Here is a 9809-nt window from a genome sequence, read left to right as displayed (position 1 = left end):
TTTTTCAAGCAGAAGCGACGGCTATTCTTAAAGCTGTTCAATATTTTAAACAAACCGGCGAGATGGAAGGTATAATAATAACGGATAGCCTTTCATCTCTTTTTGCAATTAAAAATCCAAGGCATTCTTCGCCTATTATCTCTGCCATTCAGCAGGAATTGCACATGTCCGGAAATTCAAAAATACTGATGGCCTGGACAAAAGGTCATGTAGATAACATTGGCAATATCCAAGCAGACTTGTTTGCAAAAATAGCTGCCCAAAAAATATTGATCATATTGGTGAAATTGAAAACCTAATGGTAAAATGGCCAATTTCGTATTTTAAAAGGGAAATTTTACTCAAGACTATTTCTGCGTGGCAAACAAACTGGGATGACTCCGACACAGGTCGTCGTACTTATTTTCATATTTCATATGTTGATATACATAGACAGGTTACCAATCATCATTTGATACGTTATATTACAGGGCATGGACCCTATCCAGTTTACTATTATCGACATGGGATTTCAAATACTGATATGTGTGTATGTGGTGAACTTGGAAATCCTGAACATTATGTGACTCAGTGTCCTATTACACAAGATTATCACATTCCCATACCAAATACTAACACTCGTGCATTTTGTAAGTTTTTAATTAAACAAAAATACTTAGTTAAAAAACTGATCAAAATTATGGAAATACTTCATTCCTATGGTACTGACTTGTGCTTGGTAACATAATTTACAATTTTAGTATATTGTACGCATACATGTTAGTGTTAATCTATTGTACTATTCTCATATGTCAACTTATCACATGCTTGGATTGGTATTTGTCTCATTGAATCTTCGTTGAATTTTGTACAGTAAAAATGTTTATATATATATATATATATATATATATATATACTATTTCTGCGTGTTCAATAAGAATGTTTGTTCAATAAGAATGTTTATATATATATATATATATATATATTATTTATCTTTGTTAGAAGTACCATTTGATATATGCTTTTACTTTTCTATTAGTATCTGGATTATTTTAGTATTTGAATTTGTATTGTATAGATCTTATCGATTGTATTGGGTTGTTTTCTCGATATGTCTTTAACTTGTTATGCATTTATAATTATATCAGTATATATCTACTGACTGTATTTGAATATGCATTGCATAGATATTTTAAGAATAACAGTTTGCTTTTGTATTGGTCATATGTTCGGATTTTTATTTGAGTTTATTATTATAATTATATATTAATACTGTTGGTATTTAAATTGCAATACCATTCTGTTGTAAGAATATGACTTTCTTTTGTATAGTATATCTATATCTAACATTGTATACTACTACTCTTTATGTTTTGCATTGATATGCATAGTCCTTTAACTTAGTATTGTTTTGCACTGATGGTTCATGAAATATTAACATTTGTAATTACATACTCGTGTTTGCATTATATTGTACTGTTGGACTTGTATTGTATTATACAGTCTATTTATATTTACAATCTCATTATGTACCAATTGATCATTGTATTATAATTGTGAGAGAATTTCAGTATTGTTATCATATGTACTAATATTTGAAGCAGTAGTCCTTTAACTTACTATTATTTTGCACTTATGGTTCACGAAATATTTGCATTTGTAATTATATCTTACTTTTTACATTGATATTGCACTATTGGACTTATATTATGCAGTATATTTATAATTGCAATTTCATTATGTACCAATTGCACATTGTATTATAATCGTCAGAGAATCTCAGTATTTGCTATCATATGTACTAATGCCTGGACGGTTGGGTGAGCGTTGTGTGGAGGGCGCTTTTGGTCAGTTTGACTGCCCTCTGGATGGTCCGAGCGTTGGGCCTCGGCTTTTGGTTCTGGGCGCAAATGTGGCTCCTACACATTGGGTCTAGACAGTGGTGGGCACGGTGCAATACCGATTAACCATTATGGTAAAGGGACAGTGCCCGTGCTCCCCGTTACCTATACCTATACCTACTGCCAAAGTATGATACTAAGTCAGTAAGTGCACCACAGAGGACAGAAAGAGGGTAAGGGGGACATTTCTTCCCGAGCGCAGCATCTAGTGAGCACCAATTTGATGTTACGAATTTTTAGAATGAAATGCTTTTCACTCTTGAAAATACTTTCTACCACTTATATACATGATATAAAAATATAAAAATTAATCTCCTTTTACTGAAACTCCAATTCAGAACTCATCATGGGAAAATGAATATACTTCGAAAACATAATCGAATCGAATTCGAAATCAACTTCATAAAAGTTGATTAATATGCTTCGAAAACGTGTTTCTTTCTCCTGGGGTATTTGAGATCAAAAACCGAAAAAAGAAACAAATTTTCATTACATTAAAATTCATATAAAACCGAAAAAATTGAATCTCAAATGTATCGGGATTTTCCCTACACACCTTCGAAACACTTGGAAAAAAGAATAAAACATAACATTGTTTCAAACTGACTCTACATACACACACACACACACACACACACACACAAAAAAAAAAAAAAAAAAAAAACTTGACATTATGTAAAATGATCAATCGAAAAAAAAAAAAAAAACAAATTCGTCTAGAAATATTATATGCAAATCCAAAATTCAAGATCAAATATAAATGTAGAGCGCTATACAAATGTACTTTAAACTAAATAGTCATTTAAACACTACTCTAAAAATGGGCAGTTCCCGAGTATGCTTAACTGAACTTTTAATTACAATTTTTTTTAAAGACACAACATCTGGCAGTGCTTTGATTCCAGAGTTGCTGATTAAGCTGGGAATGTTTTTAATATGATCTCTGTCTCTAAGTACGCTTTTTAAATCTTTCCTATTTTTCCTGAAAGTGCAAGCATTTAGATATTTAGAGTGCATTTAGTTATTAATTCACCCAAAACATACAGTGTTCAACTAAGGCTGTAGGCTTTAACCTTTATAACGAGAAAAGATATTTTCAAAGGCGATGTGATAAACATTTAGCTGATTAAATTCTTAAATAAACTAAGCCGCACATTAAAATCAAAGCAATGATACTTTTTTATTTGTATTTATCGATTCAATTAAGATTTCTTATATTTTTACTGTTCTCCTAAACTTTCTGGTTCCGCGCATGTACGAAGTTCTTTGAAAAATAAAAGACCATGTGCACACTTTTTCGCGGACGGTTGCCAGTTCAAACAAAAGATAAATAATTTGTTACTACTTGGATGTGGATAATAACCTATAGCTTCTGGGCATGTAAACCACTTGAATACATCTCCTGTTTCTGTTATTATGCAATCAAGATCGTCTTCGTCGCAATCCGTGTCTGGCGGTCCTGTGGGCCTAGGTGTGGTTGGAGATATTTTTTCTTCCGGAGTTATAGAAGGAATTATGGACGAGCTTTCAGTTGTACTGACTGATGCAGTTGTCGCTTCCTGACTGACAGAAATTTCACTGTAAGTCCACTGACCATCTGTTATTTTGTTGCTACCTGTTACAATCGATTGAGTGGATTTATCTTTCTCCACAATGGTACTTATCACAGGCGATGCAGAAGTTGCAGGTATAGAAGATTCAGATGCTTCAACTTTATCACTGACAGTTGCAGTACCAGATGTTGCTGGAGTTGATCTAGATGATTCATCTTTATCGCCGACCGTAACAGTGCCATATGTCGCAGTGGTTGATTCAGATACTTCATCTCTAACTGAAACTGTGCCAGATACTGTAGGAGTTGTTCCAGATACTCCATCATTATTTGTAGCCGTAACTGCAGTTGTTGTTGTAGGAGCTATTACAGGTGAAGTAAGATCAAATGTGTCGCCTAGAAATATGAAAATAAGTTTCTCGTTAAATATGGAAAACTTCTAATACTTTTTTAGTATTTTGAATTGAGCTTAATTGAGAGTATAAAAAATACAATTTATAATATGCTGAATTATCGTTCTCCGTAAAAAGAGTAGAAGTCATTTTAAATATTCAGGAAGAATTTTTGAGAAATACGCTTTCTGATAGAAGTAGAAGCCTTTAGTAATATATATATATATGTTTAATAAACTCAAATCCACATCATGCCAAAAAATTGAGGGACTATGTAAGCCTCAGTTCTTGTCAAGCCTTAATTCTATGCCAAGCCACAAAATTGAGAAGTTGTGTGTAAGCCTTAATTCTCATCAGTTAAAACAACTTGAAAAATTGCTTTGTTTCACGCAATGCATTTATCACGCGTCTGGTCTGATTATATTTTCTTATACGTAAATTTAAATTATTTCTTGTTTAAAAAATATTGTTCTTTTTTGTGGATGTATTAATGAATATTTGCTAGTTAGAAATGATAGTTTTTCGATTCATGCTTCCTTCGCGACATGGAGGGTCGGCCAAAGGCATTAAATATGCCGATATCTTAAGCTATCTTTAAAAGTAGTCAGTTAAAAAACTTCGTCATCCACATGCAATTATGAATTTCTTTTTAAAGTTATTAAAATTTGTAAAAAATAAAAGGAAACAAAGAGCTCAACTTTTCATTCATTTACATCAGTTTTTAAAAACCAAAACGAGTTTTCCAAGTTACTTTGTTTTGCTGGAAGTTTAATTTGTTGTGCTAATTCATAGTTCTGAAAATTAGAGTGATTCTTGCAGAAAATAACGAAACGTAAAGAACTTAATGTTCAGATCAAATCTTTTGCTAGATGAGCAAAGAAAATCTCAATTTGAGATTACCAAAAATCTTAACTGCTTACGATGCGCTGTAGTACTCTGGAACATAAAAAAAAAAAAAAAAAAAAAAAAAAAAAAAAAAAAATACTTTCACACTTGAATAGGGAGAAAAAAGTAACACCAAATATGATGCTAAAACTTTCATTCGAAAATCTATAACAAATTGAAAAGAAAAAACAAATGTCGCGAGCTTCCTGCAGAGTTACTCTGAGAAGATAATGGGAGCCCAAATAGTGCTAGAATTGTGAGAAGAAGACTTGTGAAAATAGGTTTGAAAGGTCTCAAAGTTAGGAGAAACCTCTGGCTCTCGGAAAAAGACAAAGCATAAATTTAAATTAAAATAGGCTTTATTGCACAAACAGTTTACAGAGGAAGAATGGTCAAATATTTCCCTTTATGATGAATCAAACTTTTAGATAAGCTTTGCTTTGCTTCACAAAACTATTCTTTCGAAATTGTTAATATATTTTTGGTTACAAACTAGTCTCTTAAAAAAGCATAATTATTTTTCTCTTCATTTTTAGGAATTTTCTTCACCCGGTACATCCTTTGTGAAAGAGAAAGAATGAAAGGAATACAACACAGAGTGGGTAGTGCTCATTGTAAATATGAAAAAGTTGGTTGCGTTTTGATTTATTCTTTTTAATTATGGCAAAGCATGCGAGTGCTACCTTCCTAAGGAGAGGAATGCCTTCGTAGAGGACGTTTTCTAACGGACATTTGGCTCATATAAACGTTACATATGGGGAAAACCGCGAAAACGTCCATTCAGCCAGCCCTTTCACTTGGAATCGAGCCCAGGGAGGAATTACCAATTGTCAGCGACTTTACCGTTCGGTCGCTGGTGAGCCAGAAGAGGCAATATTAGGATCTGGAGATGCATGGCAAGTAGTGATATAAATAAAACGTATATATCTGAAATTGATATGAATAGCCAAAAATATAACAGTACTCTCTAAAAGAATCTAGAATCATCTTTTTGTAAATTATTTTGTGATATGAATGGCATAAAATTTCAAAAATCTGTGCCACAAATCGATGACTTCAGTGCTGTGGATTCTTTATATTAATTTATGTTTTAGACTGGCCATCACAGTCTTTAGTTCTTAACCCGATATAGAACATCTGTCCGATCTTTTAAAGCAAAAGGGGATGTTTTAAGCTATGCTTATGCCCAGTAATCATCTATGGGCTCTTTTAAGCTATGCTTATGCCCAGTAATCATCTATGGGCTCTTTTAAGCTATGCTTATGCTCAATAACATCCAAAGTGTGCCTTTGGCATAAATTCTGCTTTTAAAGTGTGCTTTTGTCCTAAATTTTGAAATGACATAAATTCTGCTGAATGTATCTGAAATGGCATAAATGCAGCAGAGCGTCATAAATTTCTGAAAACTTTTGCTGTAAATAAAGCTAAATATGGAAATACGAAATATTAAAACTGTGAATGAATACTGCTTATAATCAATGTTAAACTGTTTAGTTTTTATATATCTTAAAACTGTTTCAAAATAAATTTACTATTATAGAATATCTAATACTTTGGACCGAGCCTGTACTCAGTGTAACTGCCTCGCCGTTTTGAAATACCTTTAACTGTGATGAAAATTTGGATTTCTTTAACTTATTGAACCTGAGTATTTTTTTAACAATGTAAAAAGCGTGATTTCGGTAAGGAAAACAAAATATTTGTTTCATATTTCCATATTTTTTTATCTTTAATTTCAAATGTAGGCATAAAACTAAAAGAACTGTTATGAATTTTACATAAATATGTAAATACGTTCAGTAAACTTATATGTAAAATAGAAGTTCGCATGTATGAAATGCTTCAAAAATGTGGAACTCCGCCGAAAAAGTAATAATGTTGCAGAGACAAGTCCATTACCTCAGTGGCTTTGGCGACATTTTGATCCGATCCATATATGACTGTAATTGGTCTAATCTGCATATATAACTGTAACTGTATCTGGTCCTATATATGTAACTATTTATGTCTTCCAGCAATATCGAGAAAGTGATGGAAATTTCTCGGCGACCGGGGGGAATACTATATAAACCTGGATTCAGCATCAGTTTACTTCAGAGTTTAACTCAGAGTGTTAAGAGTACTGAGAAATCACTGACTGAATGCGAGATTACGTACTGAGTTTTTACATATTTTGTGTTTAACGTCTTAAGTAGTTTGAAATGGTAACTATTGATTTTGCTCTGTGATACTAAGAAGAGCTGCAGAAGTACTTTTGTGAAAAATTCTAGAACTGTAAAGGGTTGTTTTGGGGAAAATAAATTTTATCAAGCTGTCATCGCTTCTGTGTGCATTCATTCCGTTAGAAACCCGTACGCAAGTACCAATTTTTGGTGTCAGAACTGCGACTGAATGCTGGTGACAAGAGCGACGGATGAACAACTAAGGCAACTGTTGACAGTCTTTTCTGTATTTTAAGGAAAATATAAAAGCGGGCGAAACATGTGTTAAAATAGACGTGTAAGCTGTTGAAGAAAAGGCGCATGCCCGCCAAGAAGCCGTTAAAGAAGAAATATAAATTTTTCAGAAAAGATGAAAGCCGGCCAAGAATCGATTGAAGCAGGTCAGGAGGAAATGGAAAGAGAAATTACTGCCATAATAGAAAACAAGACTGAGGTTATGGAAAGCGGAATAGACACGGTTGAAGAAAAACTTGGAGAAATTGAAGAATGCATTTCTGCTGTCTAACAACTAAACGAATAAAGAGTTTCTATTGTCAAACAAGAAACTGAAGACAGAGTTCAACTGTTGCTTCCAAGGAAGTTGATAGCTTAAAGAAATCCACAGGGATAGCTGGACACACTTCTGATGCCTTTAAATTCGTACCTCTGTCTTACCGACCCTCAATAAAGCTATCGACGTATGTTGGAAACACCGCTTTATAAGTGTCCAAGGCTCAGTTCTCTTTAGTGGCAAACGCAAATGAATAGAATTCCGAAGCTAAAGCCTGTCATCTCGTCGCTTATATGAGAGAAGACTCAGCGGATATCCTTCAGACTTAGGATAACCTTTAGCACTTTGGTAAAAATTGTTTAAAAGACTATAGCGCGCTCCAGTTAAAGTCTCGTCAATAGAAGCCCACATAAACACTTCAGGAACTCGCCACGGATGTTGAAAGACTGTTTCATCTCTTCTTTTCTGACTGCCCACCAGAAACAAACCCTAATCCTCCAGTACTTCATCAATAGCATCCGGATACTGAGATACAGAAATCACTACGAATATCGGATGTCAAGGATCTAAAAGCACTTTAGTGTACGGCGTGTAATTCGAGGCAGCTCAGCAAGCAACCCGTAGACTCCGCCATCCAGTCAGAACTGCTCATGTACCAGCCAGTGAATCAACTGACTGCTCGTTTAGACGATTTAACAAAACACGTCAATGCGGAATAGGAGTGGCAACAGAGGGATGGTAAGGTGCTGGAACTGCAATGATGGAGGCCATGTACAAAGAAAACCCCAAGGCACAGAAGTTAAAACCGCTCCTGAACAAACAGACAGGAAAAAGATTAGTGGTCATCTCGCTGGAAGGGGGCTTCCAGATACTGAGAAACCCCATTTCAAAGGGTTTCAGATTTCTACAATGAGTGGCAGTAGTCATTGACTCTTCATTATAGACATAACAATAGAATTCCTTGTAATATGGCCATCGATGCAAGAGAATGTTACTATGATACGAAAAGATGTCGCTTAGCAACTGGAAAGTAAAGTCATCTGGGCGCCGCCTTGCTTTACCCTCCAGACAATGTCTGGGGATTGAATTGAAATCGATGGGAAGTTAAACGTTAACGTCACGTTTGAAAGTATCGAATACCTTCCCACACCATATGTGAAAAATATTACAGTCTCTTGCATACTCAGATTAGACTTCCTAGGAAATGCAATTTTTTTGTTGGACTTTAAAAATAACTAAATGCAGTGTGCCTCTGGGGACATAACCCTTTTCGGAATTAAAGATGAAGGAGTTAAATACATCTACCAAATAACAGCTCAAGACTATTACAGTACTAGCAAAAACATAATTTTTACTAACTGCATCCGTAGCTGAAAGCATAAACTTTATGTACGGCATCATGGAATATATTAAGAACAACATAAAAGGAGTATTAGTAGCCTCCGAAGTCGTCAACCTATCGAGGACTTTCATCTCGGTAAGAACTGTCAACGTAAGTGATAAGAAGTGATAAGTCATTTGGAAGGTGAAGTTGTTGCAGGATGTACTCCAATGCCATGCATTTAAGAAACCAGCAGACCTCCTGTCTCTGTGTCTTCTAAAAGCCTAATACCGAAGTTGTTGCAGCATGCACAACAAAGATAGAGGAATGCTACAGAACGTGTCATTCAAGAATTTCAAGATGTTTTCTCCCGCACATCTTCTGATGGGTGTCGAACCAGTTTGGCGCAGCACAAGACTGATACGAGTGATGTAAACCAATAAAGCAATATTCAAGACGTCTATCGATTGCAAACAGGTCAGTCAAGGCCTTCAGCAGGTTTTCCGACTTCTCCCATGGTCCTGGTGTAGAAAAAATGGTTCAACTAGACTTTTTGTTGACTATCATCGGTTGAACGACGTCAAGAACGTAGACAGATACCCTTTTCCCAGAACTGAGTCATTCTGAGCATTTGTTCTGGAAGCAAGTGGTTTTCAACGATCGAATTAAAGTGTGAGTATTGGCTAGTGGAGAAACATCCTGAAGACCAAGAAAAGACGGCATTTACTAGAGGACAGTTCAAGGCTATGACGTTTGGATTATGTAATGTGCCGGCAACATTCGAATGCCTCATGGAGACCGTGTTGAGAGGTCTTTCCTAGGAAGACTATCTGATATACTTGGATTGCATCGCCATCGTCGCGAAACGTGTTGTAGGACATTCATAAAATATTAGGAAGGTGTTTCAGAAACTAAAGGGAACCATTTTAAATTTAAGTCGTGCCAGATATGAATTGTGTCAGACTGGAAGTGACTTACCTTGGACATGTTATGCCCTCCGAAAACGTCAATCAGCTGAGAAGTATCCTTGGGCCTTACATCTACTACAGGAGATTTGTGAATAACCT

At 35.0% G+C, this 9809-nt stretch overlaps 1 protein-coding gene across 2 annotated transcripts in view; it reads right to left on the bottom strand.

The window, feature by feature from the left end:
* Positions 1–3041: 3041 nt before the first annotated feature.
* The window catches only part of LOC118204646 (uncharacterized), a 59941-nt gene continuing 53173 nt past the window's right edge, over positions 3042–9809 (bottom strand). For both annotated transcript variants that reach the window (XM_035376950.2, XM_035376951.2), the window contains exon 6: positions 3042–3828. In XM_035376950.2, the coding sequence (XP_035232841.2) occupies positions 3101–3828 (728 nt within the window). In that variant the 3' untranslated portion in view covers positions 3042–3100. The remainder of the gene's footprint in view (positions 3829–9809) is intronic.

The sequence above is a fragment of the Stegodyphus dumicola genome, chromosome 7, assembly GCF_044657685.1.
Source record: "Stegodyphus dumicola isolate Sdum_Otavi_A_Nest chromosome 7, ASM4465768v1".
Taxonomy (NCBI): Eukaryota; Metazoa; Arthropoda; class Arachnida; order Araneae; family Eresidae; genus Stegodyphus; species Stegodyphus dumicola.
The sequence above is the reverse complement of the archived record's forward strand: the minus strand, read 5'-3'. Positions and strand labels throughout refer to the sequence as shown.